The 24,720-nt window shown below is 37.4% G+C and overlaps 1 protein-coding gene across 1 annotated transcript in view; it reads right to left on the minus strand.

Annotated features, from left to right (window-relative positions):
* The window catches only part of CPLANE1 (ciliogenesis and planar polarity effector complex subunit 1), a gene marked incomplete at its 5' end in the record, with an annotated part of 123,074 nt that overhangs the window by 21,616 nt on the left and 76,738 nt on the right, over nt 1–24,720 (minus strand). Inside the window, 7 exons of the mRNA XM_082650872.1 lie at nt 807–934; nt 1,974–2,141; nt 2,602–2,660; nt 4,723–4,888; nt 10,102–10,233; nt 11,017–11,047; nt 14,513–14,662. Of these exons, the coding sequence (XP_082506998.1) occupies nt 807–934; nt 1,974–2,141; nt 2,602–2,660; nt 4,723–4,888; nt 10,102–10,233; nt 11,017–11,047; nt 14,513–14,662 (834 nt within the window). The remainder of the gene's footprint in view (nt 1–806; nt 935–1,973; nt 2,142–2,601; nt 2,661–4,722; nt 4,889–10,101; nt 10,234–11,016; nt 11,048–14,512; nt 14,663–24,720) is intronic.

Raw genomic sequence — 24,720 nt, forward strand, 5'->3', positions numbered from 1 at the left:
TCAATTTTCTCAGTTAACGTGCATACTGAAGTTCAGGTTCTAGGTGTGGAGGCTCTAGACCCAGACTGGGTTCAAATCTAGACTCTACCACTTCCTAGATATCTGATCTTAGGCAGTTATTTCAACTTCCTCTGCCTTGGCTTTCTCTTGTTTAAAATGGGAACATAATAGTACCTTTCTCACAGAGTTGTAATTCAAGTGCTTAAATGGAACCTGGCACATTAGTTATTATTATACATTCTTAGCTGTACATATGTATACTACATGTTAACTATGATTATACATTTTAAAACAAATAAGTATGTTTTACTTTAGTAATCAAAACCCACATATGGCAAAATGAACTAAAGGAAGGCTAGTAATAAATAACAAATACTATATCTTCAAATGTGGAAAAGAATATTCAAAAAGGGTAAAAACGATACTATTTCAACCTGCTCCTCTTCTATTCCTACTCTATTATATATCCATCCTGAAATCTATCAGAAGTTGATTTGTAAAACTGCCTACATCTTTAGCCACACAAAAGAAACAGATTCCCAAATAAGTCATATCACACAGAACTGACTGTTCAAATTCTATTACAAAAAGGCCATTAGTTTAAAAAGATTCCTAGGGTCTTCTCATTTCAAAGCAATAGAACAAAATCCCAGTACCTCTAACTCTTTATCAATCCCTTGCATTCTGTTGAAATGGGAACTGCTTTTCACTAAGATTTACAACTTTTACTAATGAAAACACAACTTTGGAGACAAGAAAAAATAGGTCCAAATTATACAAGATAAAAAAAAAGTTTTCAGTCTTACCACATGGCCAGGGTGAGCCTTGAGTTTGCCCCAAAAGTCTCCCCTTTTGGGTATAACTTGGTTTGATGGATATATATCTGACTTTTCCAGGTCTATGTATTGGAAAATTGTGATCATGTCGATTCTCTCTAAAGTAGAAATTACAGTTGTTATATTCCTAGAATCTTCTATCAGTGATAAACTACAATATTTCAAAAGATGTAAATTCCAGCTCAGATTAATACATTCATTTTGTACCTCAGTGATGCATTCAGTGTATAATTCTCCTCATATCTCAAACTTTACTCATTTTTTCCCAAAGAAATTGTTTTTATCTCTCTATCCATTTCAAATGCTCTATACATTTGGCAGTTATTTATGTATTAAATACCATGCATTATTCTAGGAAATATTCAAGGGGAGTCTCTGCTCTTTTGATTACACCCCAAATTACACACACACAAGTAATTTGATTACGTCTAGCTTTGTGTCGGGTAGCATTTCCTCTAGGCTCTTAAGTTACGTGATTATGTTTACAATCCTAATCAATTATTTTGCCAAAGGTGGTAGTTTTTAACAACACTATACTGTCAATTCATTTCCTCCTTATGGGTCATTAACAAATATAATTTTGTGTTTGTTTGCCATATATAAGAAACTTTACACTTGGGTACTTTTCTTTAGTATCTATGTTTAATTAATTCTTGCCTAATGAACTAATATCCAAACCTAATGCAGGTCATTAATTTAAGAAGAAACATGTAACAGTATCTACAATTGAATCAGCAATAACTGGGTGGGAAGAAGAGGAAGAAGTGGTAAGTTGGTGATGACTATCTGTTTCTACAAGAATGGAGCCAAGCAGAGAAACAGGGGAGCAGTTAGGAGGCAAATTACAGAAGGAATTATTAACAAAAACTACAGAAAAGAAGAAAACAGGATTGAATGGATATAAAAATTGTATTAAGCATACAGAAGTGCTTTGTTATATCTTAGACATTTAATGACATTTTTGTCTTTTTCCTTGGTGATTAAAACTAATGAAGACCTCATAATTATGGCACCGTTTTCCCCTTCACTTTATTATCATAATTCAGAACAAGTCCACTGAACTTGAGTCACAACAGCGCTTCACACTTATCACGCTTGACATTATCTTGCCAAATGACGTGCCAAACCTTGTCTTACCCTCTTGGAGAAAGGGAGCGTTGCCTTCTGGGAATTTGAGCAGGTCTGGGTTTGTTAGGCAATGGTTTCTGTGCAGTTGCTGGAAGCTGTACTGATTCAGATAACAGTTCATTCATCAGACTGTATGCTTGTGAGATTCGACGACTATAGTGGTCAGAGAGTAGCAATCTTTAGAGAAAGAATTAAACAACATTTAGTAAAAGAGTCACTTTCAGTTCATATTTCTAGAGGGAACATAGTGTTCAAAGACCACCTAGCATTCATTTTCTTCCGTGCATTTCAATACAAATTCAGATTTCAGATTTCTGAAAACCATTAGGAGGTATTATTAAAGGCATCTGTAGTTATGGCCTTTGGGGTATTTTCAAAATGCACATACATATCTGGATTGGGAGAGGGAGGGGAATAGCAGAAATAAGGTATAAAAACTGAATGGAATAAATAATATTTGAAAGCAAATTCCGAAAAAGGCTATTGGAGTCTAATTATTTTCCTTGCAGTTAGCTCCCATAATTTTCTGTTTATCAACAAAAAAGGGACTACTATGCAAACCAGAATCCCTAAGGCATTATCTACGGCCTTGAGGAAGCAAGAGAGAGAATGATCAGGGTGCAACCACCAAAATCACCTGTCTTTTTCGTGCTTCATCTTTTGTCTCAGCCTGATTTCCCTTGAAGTCATGTAAAACTGCACAAGAAATAACCAGTTAGTTCATTACTGTTCAATTCAAATAATTAAACCATTATGACCCTTGGAAAACATGAAAATTCCACTAACATATTTTAATAGGAAGTTAAAACATAATTTTGTTATTTAGTAAACAGTACAAAACACTGTCATATTTGATGAAGTTTCCTACCCCAGCACAAAATATGAAAATGTTAAATTAAAGCATCATGTAATTAAAATAAAATCCAATTTAATAAATGGAATGCAAAGTCTATTTTAGTAAACTAATGTATTTTCTCAAAAGGAGAAATCCTTACCAACTGCATTTAAAATGGAAAATAGGAACATTTTAACGATGGAGACACCCATACTTTGTACTCTGTACTCTGTCCTATGATTAATCTCACCAAGAGCTTGGTTGATAAAAGCAGAAATGAGTCAGACATTTAAAACCATCACTTTAATGTTTTAAAATGTTTACCAGAAACCAACTGTAGTGGGTTCATTGTGACTTGTAAACTCTTCAAAACTTATGCACCATGGGGTAAACTGGCCAACATCAGCTATATATGTCTTATTCCAGAACATTAAGAGTTACTGTTGAATTACTAATGAGGGTAAGTCCTTTCACATACAATTGTGTATATAAAAACGTACACACAGAAGTGGATTCACTTTCTCAAGGTCCTATACAGTAGTCAACAGTAAATTTAAGGTCTTATTGATTTCTGATAAAAATGAAAACGAAAATTTTAATTACATTAACCCCTCACTAGTTCCATACCTTTACCCAAACAGAAGCTAAAAATAAACAATTATCTGCGATACTGAAGGAGATGTCACAAAGTCTATGAACAAAACAGTCCCAATGCCCTCAGAGTTCATTTATTCTAAATTTGGATACAATTCTAACCATCTGGGGAATCTGCTTGGCTGACAGGGAGGGTGATATGCAAACTCATCCTCTGTGGGGTAGAAGAGCACAGATATACACACACACTGTAAGATTCTGGTCTTCAAGTAGCCCTGAAGGTCATTACCATGTCCCCAGAGCTATCAACAAAATGTCATCTAACATCTGCATGCTCTCTCCAGACACAGGTAAGTAAATTACACTCTTTAAATAATAGTTCACCTACTTTTGCACCATTTGGTGCTGAAATGTGACAACCTTATCTGGAAAACTCACTTACAGAATATGTTCCCCTCATGAGGCTGAAAAAAGATGAAGTGCTATTATATTTTATTTCAGATGACAAAGTGAAAGATAAACTATAATCCAAGTGTAATCTAAATGTGAGTTTCACAGTTATGTAATCATCAAAGGAACACTGCTTTGTTTCACCTTCTGAAGAAAAACACTTTTGACCTGGCCATGGTGATGTCCATAGTCAGGGCTCAGGAAACGAATGTTGACAGTTTAACGGACAGTTGAAGCACACACACAGAAGTGCCACTGTTCTGTTGGTTCATAACTGGACCATACTTTAATAGATTTTTTTGTAGATAACTTATGGAGAGAAAATTGATTTTTAAAATAGCTTTACTACACACACAGTTGTTCAACTGCCACTGACTTTCACTGAAAATTAAGGGAGTGACTCCAACTGGTCACCCAACCCCTCGACCTCTTCATTTGGTTAAAATGCTAGAGCCACGGGACTTCCCTGGCTGTCCAGTGGTTAAGACTCTGTGCTCTCAATGCAGGGAGCCTGGGTTCAATCCCTGCTCAGGGAACACTATCCCACACGCAGCAACTAAGTGCCCGCATGCCACAACTAAGACCTGGCGCAGCCAAATAAATAAATTAATTAAAAATAAAATAAAATGCTAGAGCCATAATTAGCCTCAGGGAGAAAAAATAATCTAAGATAGTTCAATAGAACATGGTTTGTAGAATTCCCTGCTACATTTTGTTAAGGTAATTTCTTAACTTTTCCAGACTTAAGTAAAATGCTGGCTTTTCTATCAAACAAAAAAATGCATCCCAATTATGTTAATCCTTTTCTTGAATACTTGCCAGGAAAACAACTACACATATTCTGTGATAATTCCATTACCCTTGATACAGCAGACTTACTGGGTTGCTCCTGGGGCAGAAAGGACGATGTTCTTGCCCTCTCTTTTCTGCTAGCTGATTTAAGTACTCTGCCATTCTTTCTTTTCGTTTTCTTTTCATCCAGACTTGAATCTCTTTTCTCTCCTTCTCAGTTCTTTGTGGACGTCTACCAGAGGAATGCTGAATCCTAAGAAATTTAACCAGCAGGGCATAACTTGATGTTAAATTTGTTATGGAGATAAAAAGTATCACAACTACTGTTTCTTTGGACAGATTCTGCCCCATCTTGAAGGGTCATACACTCATGATGTCTAATCAACTTGCTACAACCTGTCCCATGAAATCCACTGACAATGATCTCAGGTCACTGACAGCCTCTTCAGTCTTCATCTTACTGCACTTCTCTATAAATTTGGTACAACTGCCTTCTCCTTCCTGCTTTAAACTCTCTCTTACCTGGGTCTTTCTCTAACTCTCAAAATACGATGCAGCCTCTTAAACTGGTGCCTTTCTTCTCTGCTCACCATGAGATATTAATGTCTTTAAAGGTTCTGGTTTGGATTTCTTCACTTATAACCTATTTCTGGACTATCACAATCACTTCCAAAACTTATACCACAGAGGTGACTTCTAAACTGATACTTCTCTGGATGTGGCCTCACGTTCGTGCCCAGGCCGCACCTCCCAAGGGCCAACCCGAGCTAACAACCGAGCGTGGCAAGGATGTTGTGGCTGGCCCCGATCTACAGAGACAGGACTCCTCTGATGGGCGATTTTGGCAGGATGTCTCACCACTGACCCAGCTGAGACACGCTTAGAGCTACACTATACTCCGGGATTGCTTACCCAACCCTCTCTCCTTCACTGGCAGGGGTCAGAACTGCATTGGGGTCTGATGCCTCGCCCCACTTCTGATGTTTCCCTTCACAGGCATTTCTCTCAGTAAATCTTTTGTACATCTAATCCCATCTTGGCTTCTACACAAAGAGTACTGAGAGTGGCCCAAAAAAACAGGTGTCGTAGACGGGGATTTGGGGCAGACTCATCACCAAGTATGCGAAGAAGACACCATCCTAACTGGAAGATGGGTCACGCATACAGACGATGTGGCTGATACTGAACACCTGATTTCCTTCTGAGAGACTGGACTCCTTGTACATGCCAGGCAGAGGGTACCCTACCCAACCAGCCCCCAATGAATCAATAAGCCAAAAGGCATATGTATCCCAAAGAAGCATTACTAGAAGAGACAGCCTTTATTCTATCAGGAATGAGTTCTGGGCCCAGGAAAGGCTACAAGAAAAACCATTTTAACCTAATGTTCCAAGGAAAAGCTATTTAAAATGTATTCTAAGGGTTCATATTTAGGGTAAAGTACTGTGAAATAAATCATTAATGCTTCTAAGAAGAAATAGGATTAAATCTATGTTGTACTCAGGGTGATGAGACCTTGGGAAAACTCAAAGGATACAGATGTGCTGTATTAGTTAAATAAACCAGTCTATATATTGGAGGAGGGGAGGAATGACATACACACCACAAAATGTATTTACAAAGAAAAAAATCTATTTTAAGCTTTGAATTCGTATCTTAAAAAATCAGAAAATTAGAAATCAATTAGAATTCAAATACAGGAAAAACAAACTATAAAAAAACAAAAATACATGGAGGCTAAACACTGCACTGCTAAATAACCAAGAGATCACTGAAGAAATCAAAAAAATTTAAAAATACCTAGAAACAAATGACAACGAAAACACAATGATCCAAAACCTATGGATGCAGCAAAAGCAGTTCTAAGAGGGAAGTTTATAGCAATTCAGGCTCACCTCAAGAAACAAGAAAAACCTCAAATAAACAATCTAACCTTACACCTAAAGCAACTAGAAAAAGAAGAACAAAGAAAACCCAAAGTTAGTAGAAGGAAAGAAATCATAAATATCAGAGCAGAAATAAATGAAATAGAAAAAATAAAACAATAGCAAAGATCAATAAAACTAAAATTTGGTTCTTAGAGAAGATAAACAAAATTTATAAACCTTTAGCCAGACTCATCAAGAAAAAAAGGGAGAGAACTCAAATCAATAAAACTAGAAACAAAAAAGGAGAGATTACAACTGACACTGAAGGAATGCAAAGGATCATAAGGGACTACTACAAGCAACTGTATGCCAACAGAATGGACAACCTGGAAGAAATGGACAAATTCTTGGAAAGGTATAACTTTCCAAGATTGAACCAGGAAGAATTAGAAAATATAAACAGACCAATCACAGGTAATGAAATTGAAACTGTAATTAAAAATCTTCCAACAAACAAAAGTCCAGGAAGAGATGGCTTCACAGGCGAATTCTATCGAACATTTAGAAAAGAGTTTTAACACCTATCCTTCTCAAACTCTTCCAAAAAACTGCAGAGGAAGGAACACTCCCAAACTTGTTCTACAGGGCCACCATCACCCTGATACCAAAACCAGATAAAGATATCACAAAAAAAGAAAATTAGAGACCAATATCAATGATGAACATAGACGCAAAAAATCCTCAACAAAATACTAGCAAACAGAATCCAGCAACAGATTGAAAAGATCATACACCATGAGAAGTGGGATTTATCTCAGGGATGCAAGGACTCTGCAATATATGCAAAAAAAATCAATGTGATACACCATATTAACAAATTGAAGAAGAAAAACCATATGATCATCTCAATAGATGCAGAAAAAGCTTTTGACAAAATTCAACACGCATTTATGATAAAAACTTTCCAGAAAGTGGCACTGGGGGAACCTAACTCAACATAATACAGGCCATATACAATAAACCCACAGCAAACATCATTCACAATGGTGAAAAACTGAAAGCATTTCCTCTAAGATCAGGAAGAAGACAAGGATGTCCACTCTCGCCACTCTTATTCAACATACTATTGGAAGTCCTAGCCACAGCAATCAGAGAAGAAAAAGAAATAAAAGGAATACAACTGGAAAAGAAGTAAAACTGTCACTGTTTGCAGATGACATGATACTATACATAGAAAATCCTAAAGACGCTAACAGAAAACTACTGGAACTAATCAATGAATTTGGTAACGTTGCAGGATACAACATTAATGCACAGAAACCTCTGGCATTCCTATACACTAACAATGAAAGATCAGAAAGAGAAATTAAGGAAACAATCCCATTTACCATCACAACAAAAAGAATAAAATACCTAGGAATAAACCTACCTAAGGAGGCAAAAGACCTGTACTCAGAAAACTATAAAACACTGATGAAAGAAATCAAAGATGACATTAACAGATGGAGAAATATACCATGCTCCTGAATTGGAAGAATCAATGTTGTGAAAATGACTATACTGCCCAAAGCAATCTATAGGTTCAATGCAATCCCTATCAAATTACCAATGCCATTTTTCACAGAGCTAGAACGAGAAATTTTACAATTTGTATGGAAACACAAAAGACCCCGAATAGCCAAAGCAATCTTGAGAACGAAAAACGGAGCTGGAGGAATCAGGCTCCCGACTTCAGACTATACTACAAAGCTACAGTAATCAAGACAATATGGTACTGGCACAAAAACAGAAATACAGATCAATGGAACAGGACAGAAAGCCCAGAGATAAACCCATGCACATATGGTCACCTTATCTTTGACAAAGGAGGCAAGAATACACATGGAGAAAAGACAGCCTTTTCAATAAGTGGTGCAGGGAAAACTGGACGGCTACGTGTAAAAGAATGAAATTTGAACACTCCTTAAAACCATACACAAAAATAAACTCAAAATGGATTAAAGACCTAAATGTAAGGCCGGACACTATAAAACTCTTAGAGGAAAACATAGGCAGAACACTCTAGGACATAAATCACAGCAAGATCCTTATTGACCCACCTCCTAGAGTAACGAAAATAAAAACAAAAATAAACAAATGGGACCTAATGAAGCTTAAAAGCTTTTGTACAGCAAAGGAAACCATAAACAAGACCAAAAGACAACCCTCAGAATGGGAGAAAATATTTGCAGACTAATCAACTGACAAAGGATTAATCTCCAAAATATAGAGCAGCTCATGTAGCTCAATATTAAAAAAAAAACAACCCAATCCAAAGATGCGCGGAGAACCTAAATAGACATTTCTCCAAAGAAAATGTACAGATGGCAAACAAATACATGAAAAGATGCTCTCAACATCACTAATCATTAGAGAAATGCAAAGCAAAACCACAGTGAGGGGCTTCCCTGGTGGCGCAGTGGTTGAGAGTCCACCTGCCAATGCAGCGGACACGGGTTTGTGCCCTGGTCCGGGAGGATCCCACATGCCGTGGAGCGGCTGGGCCCGTGAGCCATGGCCGCTGAGCCTGCGCGTCCGGAGCCTGTGCTCCGCAACGGGAGAGGCCACAGCAGTGCGAGGCCCACGTATTGCAAAAAAACAAAACAAAACAAAACAACCACAGTGAGGTATCACCTCACACTGGTCAGAATAGCTATCATCAAAAAATCTAAAACAATAAATGCTGAAGAGGGTGTGGAGAAAAGGGAACCCTCCTGCACTGTTAGTGGGAATGTAAATTCATACAGCCACCATTGAGAACAGTATGGAGGTTCCTTAAAAAACTAAAAATAGAGCTACCCTATGACCCAGCAGTCCCACTACTGGGCATATACCCTGAGAGAACCATAATTCAAAAAGAGTCATGGACCACAATGTTCACTGCAGCTCTATTTACAATAGCCAGGACATGGAAGCAACCTAAGTGTCCATCGACAGATAAATGGATAAAGAAGATGTGGCACATATATACAATGGAATATTACTCAGCCATAAAAAGGAATGAAACTGAGTTATCTGTAGTGAGGTAGATGGACCTAGAGTCTGTCATACAGAGTGAAGTAAGTCAGAAAAAAAAAAAAACGAATACCGTATGCTAACACATATATACGGAATCTAAGAAAGCGGTACTGATGAACCAAGTGGCAGGGCCGGAATAAAGATGTAGACGTAGAGAATGGACTTGAGGACACAGTCTGGGAAGGAGAAGCTGGGATGAAGTGAGAGAGTAGCACTGACATATATACACTACCAAATGTAAAACAGATAGCTAGTGGGAAGCTGCTGCATAGCACAGGGAGATCAGCTCGATGCTTTGTGACCACCTAGAGGGGTGGGATAGGGAGGGTGGGAGGGAAGCTCAAGAGGGAGGGGATATGGGGATATATGTATACATATAGGTGATTCACTTTGCTATAAAGCAGAAACTAACACAACATTGTAAAGCAATTATACGCCAATAAAGAGGTAAAAATAAAATCACATAAAATATGGTCAATTTTAAATATTCTTGAACCATAAACATTTTAAGCAGGTTAAAAATGAAATATTCAATGATTACCTGGAGACGCTCCTCGCCTGTTGTTCTGTTAAGCCAAGCTCTTCACTGGAAACTCCATCTTTTGCTATAAGGTCATTGATAATGTCTGCAATATCAGTCAGTTCACTCATCTGGAGCGGATCTACTGAAACACTTCATTCCCAAATGCAGTATGAGAGATATAAATCAGTATCTACAACTTAATTACATTAAGCAAAAATGAACATGTAAAACTATGCTCTCCAAGAGTATAAATGAACACAAAAAATGATAAACATATAACTAATTTCCTTCTATTGCTTTAATTCCAGTAATCCTCGGTGGAAAAGCCTAATCATCAATAATTGATAACTTCATATGCACTCTCAAAGGAGCAAACGTAAGGCCTAGGGGACAACTGGGACAACTAGGACAACAACCTGTCCTGCCTATTGAAATTTAATACATACGTAGTAAAAGAAAATTAGCAAATGTAAGCTACTGTATTCTAATTACCTATGCTGAACAGTAAGGGATACAATATAACAATCCTCAGTTTCTTAAAACAGGAGGCCCCACCCCGGGGCTGTGGACCACTACCCCACTACTGGTCCATGGCCTGTTAGGAACAGGGCCACACAGCAGGAGGTGAGCACGGTGGGTGAGCGAGAACTTCATCTGCCGCTTCCCACTGCTCGCATTACTACCTGAACAATACTCATCCCCCAGCCCTGATGTCTGTGGAAAAACTGTCTTCCAAGAAACCGGTCCCTGGTGCCAAAAAGGTTGGGGACTGCTATCTTAAAACACCCCATTCCCAATGGGAATTACATTCCTTTAATCCACAAAAAATATGTAGTGTAGAAGTTTACATACATATGAACAACAAAATTTCCAGAACACATAATTTATACCTAACTTTAAGTAAAACTGTGAATTAATTCTTAAGATATTTACCTCTCAAATAATTCATCACTGTTATTCACACCTTAAAAAAAAAACATTACTATTAATAAAAATTTCAGGTCAGTTACTTTTTCTATTTTCGATTATTAACCTGATCTAGAAATTATATATACAGAAACTGAAATATTTTTAAACCTCCATTTGGTAGTGAATATTGTCCACATTTTAAGATTATTACTTTTCTATCCAGAGTACTCTGAATAATACATTTTAGGAGGTACAGTCTTTCTTTGCTTCATACACAGTTTAGAATACTGGAGTGAGATTTACTAAAAAAACAAAAAACAAAAACTTCTGATGATCTAAAAGGAATACTTTTGGGAAAATATCTAATTTAACTCCAAGAGCCTTTACTTGGAAGAATATGCCCCAAAGAATAATTTTTAAACCTTGTCCAATATTAACAACACGTCTTTAAAGCAAAACACTTGGTCTACTCAATTTTCTGTATGTTTAACCCTCAAAGAGAATTGAGTTAATACAGGGAAAAGTGTCCTGACATCTCTTGTCAAAAACACTTCCTTGTTAAGATTTTCTTATCCTAAGATAAATCCACCCTGCCTCTAAGACTTAGAACATCCACATTTTTTTTTTTGGTTTAAGGCCCATGTTCATCATGTCCTTTATTATATCATCCATGCTCACATGTTTTTAATATTAAAACAATTTTGCTTTCTTAAGCACATGTTGTTTTGTTTGTTAATCCTCAAATCAAGAATTTTCCATTATCTTTGCTCTCAGAGTCTGGTCATTTGCGAGTTCTTCGATAATGGTGTACATATAGGCTAATGAGATATAAAAGATCTGACTAAGAAATGAAACATTCCTTCCATCAAAAGGCAGAGAAGTGTTATATTCAAATAACTACTTTTAAAAGTAGTTACATAGGAAGATTCTATCCTTACTTCATTTTCAAAGCATTTTTGGAACTTTTTCTTTGGGACAGGCTTCACAATTTACTAGACACAATGGATCAGCTTCACTCCTTGATAGTGACAATTCCTTTTTTTAAAAAATTCCAAACAGTGACACTTAGCCTGATCATTTAATTCACTTATCAGAAACACCTCTGAATAACTTATGGCTGTTAACAAAAATTAAATCCATTCTCAGTGACTAAATTATTTGGCACTGACAAGAACACTCAGAAGAATTTGCTAAGAAGTGAAAGTCAATTTCAAAAGAGTAAATTTGAGCTATTTGTGAGCACTAGAAGTAAAGGAATGACTGTACATCTTTCCAAGAAGTCAACCTTGGAGAAGAAAACACCCATTAGGGCATCTAAATTCTGCACTTCTAAAAAAATACTAATTAGGTTTCTTTTTTAATTTATAATTAAACATTGAATACTAGAGAAAAAACATTTTTATTTATCCACCTTGACATGTGTTATGACATTTATTGACACTTCTCCTTGTTTTCTCCTCGTGCCTTAGAGTTTAAGAAGCTATTACAATCCTGAATGAATCATCGCCTTAACCTGGTACTCTCAATTTCTCTTTTCCTAGTACTTCCTTTTCTTCTGCCTTTAAACATAAGAGTTTATATTTATCCCCAACTCGAAATGATCTTTGACTTCATTTCATTTATCTCATTTCTATCTTCATTTTTCTCATTTCCTTTTACTGTCAGAATTCTTAAGTTGCCTATACTTAACAGCTTCTTGAGCCTGTCTTCGTCCCCAACCTTCTACCCTTGATATTACACTGAAAGTCCTCAAGTCCTTAAAAAAAACTCAGTCTTCATTCTTGATTTTCTGGCGGCTTGTGAAACTGTTAGCCACTCACTTTTTCTTGAAAATCCCTTTACCAGAGTCTGCTCATCCATTTCCCTCACTGGAGGTGGGGGCTCCCCTTGCTCTCTAATGGGTGGCATTTCACAGGTTGGTCCTCAGCTTTTCTCCTTTTTCCATCTTTCTTGCAGAAAACTGATACACTCTCTAAGTCTTAACTATACAATTAGGCAAAAGGCTTTTACATCTGTTTTTTAAGCCTAAAGCTCTCAGCAAGCTCTACTTCCTTATCAAAAACTAAATCCTAAATATGACATGGCCCTGCATCACCTTAAATGCTACATGTGGTCCGAAAATGCTCTAGAGTTTGACGTTAAGACCTGGTGATATCCTTGCTCTTAGTTTGACAATGCTAACCAGCCATTCACGTTCTCCTTCCTTTCCAACCACTTAGTCAGTATCATCAGCTGCCTATTCAGAATGTCTCTTGTTGCTTCTCCTTTCCCACAGCACTGCCCAGGCCCTCATCACTGCACAGGTCAGGTTAATCTAACAGCTCACTAACCGACCTAGGCCTCCACCCTGGTCCTCTTCCTAACCTCCACTGCTCAGAATTTACCAATGATTCCCAAGTACAAAATGGAGTTTAGACTTCTCAGATACAGCTAGAACCCACTAAAGCCTCTTTAACCTCATTTCTCAATTCTCTCCCCACCCATAAGAGGGAAGAGGAAAGATACTGGTAACCAAGAACCTATAGGAATCAAACAGATTCTCAGCTAATTGCTCTCTATATAGTACCTAATCTTCTCAACAACTCTATGAAGTAAAAATGATTATACCCATGTGATGATGACTGAAATACAAACAGAATCTAGAAAGAACTTAGAGAAAAAAATTACAAAGTTTAAACCAGCTTCTTAATAGCTTTTGTTTAAATAACAGCAATGTCATTTAAAAATAGCATTTCTTAACTGATTATATTAAGTTAATAATGGTAATAAAACATACTGTAAACATTCAGTAGAATCATCATTATTGACCATAAATATCTGAGGGCAAAAAAAATATTTAAGGCCACTGTTAGTGGTCCAACTGTGATATTTAGTATGTCCTGCTATTTACCCACTGCGCCACCAGGGAAGTCCCTAGTATGCCCTGCTATTTATATGACACAAAGTATTTGTCAGGACCAAGGGATAGCATTTTGAATTGCCAGCTCCAAATGAAATGGAATGAACGGTGGCACTGAACTTGTCTAAGGCTCAGTATCCTCAACTGTAAAATGGGGATAATAATGGTAGCTACGTCACAGGTCAGGCTTACACCAGGGTCAATGCATGTAAAACAACAATGTATGGCACATGGCAGAGGCTCAATAAATTACAGCTATTATTATTGTTTCCAAATCAAAACTCTCATAATTGACAGAGCTGGAATTTCTTAATTTTTATAAAACTCAAATATTATAGTGTTATAGTATAATATACCAGTATAATGGTATAATACTTCAGTTGCTATGTATTTAACATTAATAAGTTACACAGAGATATGACACGTTTGCAGTGTATCTTATGAAGGTGACAAGATGACGTAGCTCTTCATGAGAATAGCACAATTTTTAACATCCCTTCCCCGAAACTTATAAATATTGCAAAACGGCTTCACGAATCCTTCACAACTATATTCCTAGTAAGTACTCTTCAGTACGAGTATTGGAAAATAAGAGTAAATGAAAAAAGTTAAGAACGATACCAGGAGAAGTCAAATTCTGGTCACTGGAAAGGTTGACAGCTGAATCGGCAGAAGGAAACACACAGGTTTTCTGACTAGGATGAGTTTCCGTTACTGAAATCTGTTCGTTGTCCCTTTGATCTTCTTTATTCGTATGAGTCAGGAAATGCACTATCCAAAGTATATATTACAATTAAAAGAAAACAGCAGAAAAAATCACATGGGAAAGACATAGCACTTAGCTAACACTTCCACATGGCAACAGACACATTAGAAGTTTACAACATATTATTCTGATAGCTTTCTATTTACCCCATAATAAAATAATTTAATACAATATTTAAAATTTAAATTCCCTCATGTTTAAAAAAAAACAAAAAACTATTAAAGTTACTATCAACTTCAGATTGAGCTACAGTGGATAGGCCCATGCCCTGTTATAAAACAAAGGAGAAATGCTAAATTTAAAAAAACAAAACAAAACAGGTTCATACACAACCAAGACCTGTAAATAAAGAAATCTTCTGGTGCCATAAAAGCAAAAGGAATTCAAAGCTGGGCAATAAATGGACAATGATGCTGGCATAGTCCACGGAGGAACAGGAGACGTGGTTTCTGCAGATTGCAGTGAGGGGAACTGAGCTACCTTCCTATGGCTCAGAGTGCTGAAGGACAGTTCTGTCCATAAAATGCAGATAAGAGGGCTTCCCTGGTGGCACAGTGGTTGAGAATCGCCTGCCAACACAGGGGACATGGGTTCGAGCCCTGGTCTGGGAAGATTCCACATGCCGTGGGGCAACTAAGCCTGTGCGCCACAACTACTGAGCCTGCACTCTAGAGTCTGAGAGCCACAACTACTGAAGCCCATGTGCCTAGAGCCCGTGCTCCGCAACAAGAGAAGCCACTGCAATGAGAAGCCCGCGCACCACAACGAAGAGTAGCCCCCGCTCTCTGCACTAGAGAGAAACCGATGCGCAGCAACGAAGACCCAACGCAGCCAAAAACAAATAAAATTTTTTTAAAAATGCAGATAAGAAAAACTCTGCCCTAAAAAAGCAGCAAAGAAGTTTTCTATCTCCATGGATAGTGGATGGGAGAAAAATAAAAGTCAACTCTGAGAAATAGAACCCCCTGTGTTGCTACAGGCAAATGTGGGATCTGAATTTATACCATCTATGTAGTACAGCAACTCCAAGCCAAAAAAATATATATATAAACTTGTCCCCATTTTTTTATACTTCAGTAACAGCAAGAAGTAAATATAAAACCACTCCAGGGCTTCCCTGGTGGTGCAGTGGTTGAAAGTCCACTGCCGATGCAGGGGACACGGGTTCGTGCCCCGGTGTGGGAGGATCCCACATGCCACGGAGTGGCTGGGCCCGTGAGCCATGGCCGCTGAGCCTGCACGTCCGGAGCCTGTGCTCCACAATGGGAGAGGCCACAGTGGTGAGAGGCCCGCATACTGCACAAAAAAAAAAAAAAAAAAAACCACTCCAAAGAAAAACATATACAACCTAGCAGAACCACCCCCTACAAAATAAGCTCATGATAAAGAATTAAAACTCACACAAAGAAACAAGCAACCCTGAGGACAGTATATAGATTTGACAATCAAGAATATGCACACAAGAAATAAAATAATCTGAAAGGGCATAAAATATTACTAAAATAATTAAATTGATGAAAGAAGGTATAGAAACCACAATAAAAGAACAGGACAGAGTACATCCAAAGAACAGATAGATTTGAAAAAGAAACAAAACTTCTAGACATTAAGAATGTAGTCACCAAAATTAAAATCCTACAGCAGAGAAGACACAGCAGAAGAGAGAATTCGTAAACTAAGAGATCTGAGGAAACATCCTGAGCACATCACTGAGAGATTAAAAAGGTGGAAATTAAGAAGTGATTAAAAGACAAGAAATAGACTGAGAAGTTCCAACATACCTCTAACAAGTGTTTTAGAAAACAGAACAGAAAGAATGGGAAGGAAGCAATACTCCAAAATAAACCAGATGAAAAATTCCCAGTGTTAAATCTGTAAATTAAAGAATCATTCCTCCCAGGCTGGTTCCCTGTCCTCCAAAGCCCCCACCAGGTGGCGTGGGTACTGAGGGCGTAGGAGGGAGACCCGGGGAGATCAGGAGAGGCAGGCGGGAGAGGCCCTCCGGGACCGGAGGAGCAGGAGAGGAGAGGAGGGCATTTGCCCTGCCCACTTGAGGCCAGACAACCTGCTGGGCTCCCAGGTGAGGTCCCCCACCCTCTGAGACCAGGGGTGGGGGGCACATCTGGGCCCCTTCTGTTCCTGGAGCCTAGCCCCACCCTCCCATAGCCCCCAGGGCCTTTTCCAGCCCTGTGGGTCCTGAGCATTGGCCCCGCCCACCACCTAAACCTCACCCTTGCTTAGGACCCACCCTCCACAGCCAAGGCCTTTTCCTTGTTGCTGTTTTTTTTTTCTTTTCTTTTCTTTTTCCCTCCTTCTCTTTTTCACTATTGTGGCACTGTTGTACCTTCTGGTTGTTGATTCAACTATATTTTTATTTTTATATTCTTTCTAACATATCTGTTAGTTTCCTAGTCTATTTTTTACTTTGTTATTGTTCTCTCATTTTTTTTTTTTTTTTTTTTTTGCCACCACATGCGGCTTGTGGGATCTTGGTTCATGAGCAGGAGGTCAGACTGAAACTCCTGCGGTGGGAGCTCCGTGTCGGAACCACTGGACTAACAGAGAACCTCAGAATATTCATTGGAGTGAGGTCTCACGGAGGTCCTCATCTCAGCACCAACACCCAGCTCTACCCAACAGCCTATAAACTCCAGTGTTGGAAGCCTCAGGCCAAACAACCAGTTAGACAGGAACACAATCCCACTTATAAAAAAAAAAAAATGAGATGGCAAAAAGATATGTCACAGATGAAGGAGCAAGGTAAAAACCTACAACACCAAACAAATGAAGAAGAAATAGGCAATCTACCTGTAAAAGAATTCAGAGTAATGATAGTAAAGATGATCCAGAATCTGGTAGTAGAATGGAGGCACGGATTGCGAAAATACAAGAAATGTTTAACAGAGATCTAGAAGATCTAAAGAACAAACAAACACAGTTGAACAACATAATAACTGAAATGAAAAATACATTAGAAGGAATCAATAAAAGAATAACTGAGGCAGAAGAACAAATAAGTGAGCTGGAAGACAGAATGGTAGAAATAACTGCCAAGGAGCAGAATAAAGAAAAAAAAATGAAAAGAATTGAAGACACCCTCAGAGACCTCTGCGAAAACACTAAACGCACCAACATTCTAATTATAGGGGTCCCAGAAGAAGAAGAGAAAAAGAAAGGGTCTGAGAAAACATCTGAAGAGATTATAGTCAAAAACTTCCCTAACATGGGAAAGGAAATAGTCACCCAAGTCCAGGAAGCCCAGAGAGTCCCATACAGCATTAACCCTAGGAAAAACACAACAAGACACACATTACTCAAACTAACAAAAATAAAATTCAAAGAAAATATATTAAAAGCAGCAAGGGAAAAACAAAAAATAACATATAAAGGAATCCCCATAAAGTTATCAGCTGATTTTTCAGCAGAAACTCTGCAGGCCAGAAGGGAGCAGCAGGATATACTTAATGTGATGAAAGACAAAACCCTGCAACCAAGATTACTCTACACATTAAGGATCTCATTCAGATTTGAGGGAGAAATCAAAAACTTTTCAGACAAGCAAAAGCTAAGAGAATTCAGCACCACGAAACCAGCTTTACAACAAATGCTAAAGAAACTTCTCTAGGCGGGAAACGCAAGAGAAGAAAAAAACCCACAAAAACAAACCCAAAACAATTAAGAAAATGGTAACAGGAAGATACACATGGATAATAACCTTGAATGTAAATGGATTAAATGCCCCAACCAAAAGACACAGACTGGCTGAATGGATACAAAAACAAAACCCATATACATGCTGTCTACAAGAGACCCACTTCAGACCTAGGGACACCTATGGACTGAGGTGAAGGGATGGAAAAAGATATTCCATACAAATGGAAATCAAAAGAAAGCTGGAGTAGCAATACTCGTATCCAATAAAATAGACTTTAAAATAAAGACTATTACAAGAGACAAAGAAGGACACTACATAATGATCAAAGGATCAATCCAAGAAGATATAACAATTATAAATGTTTATGCACCCAAAATAGGAGCACCTCACTACATAAGGCAAATGCTAACAACCATGAAAGGAAAAACTGACAGTAACACAATAATAGAAGGGGATTTTAACACACCACTTAAACCATAACACACCACTTAAACCAATGGACAGATCATCAAAAATAAATAAATAAGGAAACACAAGGTTTAAGTGACACAAAAGACCAGATAGATTTAATTGATATTTATAGAACATTCCACCCAAAAGTGGCAGAATACACTTGATCTTCTCAAGTGCACATGGAACATTCTCCAAGACAGATCACACCTTGGGTCACAAATCAAGCCTCGGTAAATTTAAGAAAATTGAAATCATACCAAGCATCTTTTCTGACCACAACGCTATGATATTGCAAATGAATTACAGGAAAAAAAAACTGTAAAAAACACAAATATATGGAGGCTAAAGAGCACGCTACTAAATAACCAAGAGATCACTGAAGAAATCAACGAAGAAATAAAACAATACATACAAACAAATGACAATGAAAACACGATGACCCAAAAACCAATGGGAGGCAGCAAAAGCAGTTCCAAGAGGGAAGTTTAGAGCAATTCAATCTCACCTTAAGAAACAAGAAAAATCTCAAATGAACAATCTAACCCTACGCTTAAAACAACTAGAGAAAGAAGAACAAAGAAAACCCAAAGTCAGTAGAAGGAAGTAAATCATAAAATCAGAGCAGAAATAAATGAAATAGAAACAAAGAAAACAATAGCAAAGTTCAATAAAACTAAAAGCTGCTCTTTGAGAAGATAAACAAAATTGATAAACCCTTATCCAGACTCAACAAGAAAAAAAGGGAGAGGATGCAAATCGATAAAATTAGAAATGAAAAAGGAGAAATCACAACAGACAACTCAGAAATACAAAGGAATATAAGAGACTACCAGAAACAACTGTATGTCAATAAAATGGACAACCACGAAGAAATGGACAAATTCTTGGAAAGCTACAATTTTCCAAGGCTGAACCAGGAAGAATTAGAAAATATAAACAGACCTATCATAAGTAATGAAATTGAAACTGTAATTAAAAATCTTCCAACAAGACATATGGGAACATATGTTTATGTATGACTGATTCACTTTGTTATAAAGCAGAAACTAACACACCATTGTAAAGCAATTATACCCCAATAAAGATGTTAAAAAAAAAAAAAAAAAAGTAGAGAATAAAAAAAAAAAAAAAAAAAAAAAATCTTCCAACAAACAAAAGTCCAGGACTAGATGGCTTCACAGGCGAATTCTATCAAACATTTACAGAAGAGCTAACACCAATCCTTTTCAAACTTTTGAAAAAATTGCAGAGGAAGAAACACTCCCAAATTCATTATACGAAGCCACCATCACCCTGATACCAAAACCAGAAAAAGATATCACAAAATAAGAAAATTATAGACCAAAATCACTGATGAACATAGATGCAAAAATCCTGAACAAAAAACTAGCAAACAGAATCCAACAGCACATTAAAAGGATCATACACCATGATCAAGTAGGATTTATCCCACGGATGCAAGGATTCTGCAATATATGCAAATCAATCAATGTGATGAAACCACATTAACAAATTAACGAATAAAAACCATAAGATCAACTCAATAGATGCAGAAAAAGCTTTTGACAAAATTCAACACCCACTTATGATAAAAACTTTCCAGAAAGCGGGCACTGGGGGAACCTACCTCAGCATAATAAAGGCCATATATGACAAACCCACAGAAAACATCATACTCAATGGTGAAAAACTGAAAGCATTTCCACTAAGATCAGGAACAAGACAAGGATTTCTGCTCTCACCACTTTTTTTCTTTTTTTTTTTTTTTGCGGTACGCGGGCGTCTCACTGTTGTGGCCTCTCCCGTTACGGAGCACAGGCTCTGGACGCGCAGGCTCAGTAGCCATGGCTCACGGGCCCAGCTGCTCTGCGGCATGCGGGATCTTCCCCGACCGGGGCACGAACCCGTGTCCCCTGCAACGGCAGGCGGACTCTCAACCACTGCGTCACCAGGTAAGCCCCTCTCACCACTTCTATTCAACATAGTTTTGGAAGTCCTAGCTACGGCAATCAGAGAAGAAAAAGAAATAAAGGGAATACAAATTGGAAAAGAAGAAGTAAAACTGTCATTGTTTGCGGATGACATGATACTACACATAGAAAATCCTAAAGATGCCACCAGAAAACTACTAGAACTAATCAATGAATTTGGTAAGGTTGCAGGATACAACATTAATGCACAGATCTCTGGCATTCCTATACACCAACAACGAAATATCAGAAAGAGAAATTAAGGAAACAATCCCATTTACCATCACAACAAAAAGAATGAAATATCTAGGAATAAACCTGCCTAAGGAGGCGAAAGACTTGTACTCAGAAAACTACAGAACACGGATGAAAGAAATCAAAGACAAAATAAATAGATGGAGGGATATACCATGTTCTTGGATTGGAAGAATCAATATTGTGAAAATGACTATACTACTCAAAGCAATCTACAGATTCAATGCAATCCCTATCAAACTGCCAATGGCATTCTTCACAGAATTAGAACAAAAAATTTTACAATTCGTATGGAAACACAAAAGACCCCAAATAGTCAAAGCAATCTTGAGAAAGAAAAATGGAGTTAGAGGAATCAGGCTCCCCGACTTCAAACTATACCACAGAGCTACAGTAATCAAGACAGTATGGTACTGGCACAAAAACAGAAATATAGATCAATGGTACAGGATAGAATGCCCACAGATAAACCAATGCACATATGGTCACCTAATTTATGACAAGGGAGGCAAGAACATACAATGGAGAAAGGACAGCCTCTTCAATAAGTGGTGCTGGGAAAACTGGAGAGCTACATGTAAAAGAATGAAATTAGAACACTCCCTAACACCATACACAAAAATAAACTCCAAATGGATTAAAGACTGAAATGTAAGACCAGACACTATAAAACTCTTAGAGGAAAACATAGGAAAAACACTCTTTGACATAAATCACAGCATGATTTTTTTGACCCACCTCCTAGAGTAACAGAAATAAAAACAAACAAAAAAAAAACCAAATGGGACCTAATTAAGCTTTTGCACACCAAAGGAAACCATAAACAAGACAAAAAAACAACCCTCAGAATGGGGGAAAATATTTGCAAATGAAACAACAGACAAAGGATTAATCTCCAAAATATACAAACAGCTCATAGAGATCAATACCAAGATAACAAACAATCCAATTAAAAAATGGGTGGAAGACCTAAATAGACATTTCACCAAGAAAGACATAGAGATGGCCAAGAGGCACATGGAAAGATTCTCAACATCACTAATTATTAGAGAAATACAAATCAAAACTACAATGAGGTATCACCTCATGCCTGTCAGAATGGCTATTATCAAAAAGTCTAGAAACAATAAATGCTGGAAATGGTGTGGTGAAAAGGGAACCCTCCTGCACTGCTGGTGGAAATGTAAATTGATACAATCACTATGGAAAACAGTATGGAGGTTCCTTAAAAAACTAAAAATAGAACTACCATATGACCCAGCAATCTCACTACTGGGCATATACCTTGAAAATACCATAATTAAAAGAGAGACATGTACCACAATGTTCACTGCAGCACTATTCACAATAGCTAGGACATGGAACAAACCTAAATGTCCATCCACAGATGAACGGATAAAGAAGATGTGGCACATATATATAATGGAACATTACTCAGCCATAAAAAGAAACAAAATTGAGTTATTTGTAGTAAGGTGGATGGACCTAGAGTCTGTCATACAAAGTGAAGTACATCAGAAAGAGAAAAACAAATACCATATTCTAACGCATATATGTGGAATCTAAAAAAAAAAAAATGGTACTGATGAACCTAGTTTCAGGGTGGGAATAAAGATGTAGACATAGAGAATGGACTTGAGGACTTGGGGTGGGAGGGGGAAGTTGGGCAAAGTGAGAGTAGCATCGACATATATACACTACCGAATGTAAAATAGTTAGCTAGTGGGAAGCAGCCGCCATAGCACAGGTAGATCAGCTCAGTGCTTTGCGATGACCTAGAGGGGTGGGATAGGGAGGATGCGAGGGAGGCTCAAGAGGGAGGGGATATGGGGACATATGTATGCATATGGCTGATTCGCTTTGGTGTACAACAGAAACTAACACAGTATTGTGAAGCAATTATACTCCAATAAGGATCTATTAAAAAAATAAAAGAATCATTCCTACTCCCATATAGTATAAATAAAAAGAAATATACACCTAGACAAACTGTATCAAAAATGCAAAATAAACCAAACATAAAGAGGAAAACTTTAAAAGGAATAAGAGATAAAAAACAGCAATTAGACAGACAGCACATAGGTATTATAAACTCAGCAATTAGAGATGTCAGTGGAAAATGGAATAATATCTTTACAATGCTGAGGGAAATAAGCATCAACCTAGAATTCTGTACTTAGCTATAAGCCATCACTCACAAATTATAGTAAAATTAAAATTATTTTCAAAGACTGGGAGAACTTGCTACTAACAGACTCTAGTTGAAAGAACTAATAAAGGAAGGAAGAAGAGAACAATCCTTGAAGAAGTGGATGCCAGAAGCAATAATGGCACAGAACAGAAAATGCCAGAGTGCATATCAGGCAATAAGGACAAGTATTATTTGATGAAACTTCTGTTTTGGTTTCATATATTTATTGTTTACATATGTACACTATTCAATTTACAACTTTTTTTAAAAGAGAAGCAACTGAGGGGAAAGAAACTGGCAAACATGCTGATAAATTCAAATTAGTATTTACTTAAAAAAATACAAGACAGTGCAGTGGTTAAGAATCCACCTGCCAATGCAGGGGACACGGGTTCAAGCCCTGGTCCGGGAAGATCCCATATGCCACAGAGCAACTAAGCCCGTGCACCACAACTACTGAGCCTGTGCTCTAGAGCGCACGAGCCACAACTACTGAGCCCGCGAGCCACAACTACTGAAGCCTGCGTGCCTAGAGCCCATGCTCTGCAACAAGAGAAGCCACCACAATGAGAAGCCCGCACACGGCAACAAAGAGTAGCCCCCGCTCGCCACATCTAGAGAAAGCCCGGGCGCAGCAACAAAGACCCAACCTAGCCAAAAATAAATAAATTAAAAACAAAAAAATGTTTTAACAACAACAACAGCAAAAATACAAGACAAAGGAGACTAAGTGGGTGGGTTAAAAACAAGGTAGAACAAAAATACTAGAAAACATTATCAGAGAAAATGTGAAAAGGCATATCAGTGTTAAAAGTCTAAAGTCCTTATATTGTTTGGGAGGTAAATATATTCATCTCAACACTCAACTCTGAATGTTGAAAATTGAAGAATAATCACTAGGAGATTAAAAATAGAATGTATAATTTCTAAACAAATAGGGAAAGAGAGAATATAGAAAACTCAATACAAGAGACGGAAAGAAAGGACAGAAAGTAAAGAAAAAATAAGGAGTAAATAGGAAGCACAAAATAAGATAATAGAAATAAGCACAAATATATCAGTAATCACAGTAAATGGAAACTGATTATACTTGATGATTAAAACACAAATTATGTAGTTATTTAAAAGAATGAAATCTAGCTATATGCTGGACACAGCTATAACATAATCTCTCAGTTTGAAAGTAAAGGGATGTCTAATGTACAGGAAATACAGGGAACAGAGGAACATGTTAAATGACACCACAGAGATTCAATTAGTAAATTATAGATTCCAAAAAATACTTAAGGACAAACAACGAGGTTTCTTCAACAAATAAACTAGAAGGGAAAAAGAGAGATAAAGGAGTAACACAGAAGTTAAAGGAAACTTTTACGTCATCAACCAGTTGCCATGTATATGGACTCCAACTAGACCAAATAAACTATTTTTTAAAATGAGGCAACTGGCAATAGTTGAACACTAATTAGATACATCACAGTATCAAGACTTTTTAAAAAAGAAATGACAATACTATTATTTTTTCAAAGGAGACCTTAT

The sequence above is a fragment of the Grampus griseus genome (genome assembly GCF_964374135.1).
Source record: "Grampus griseus genome assembly, chromosome: 3".
Lineage (NCBI taxonomy): Eukaryota > Metazoa > Chordata > Mammalia > Artiodactyla > Delphinidae > Grampus > Grampus griseus.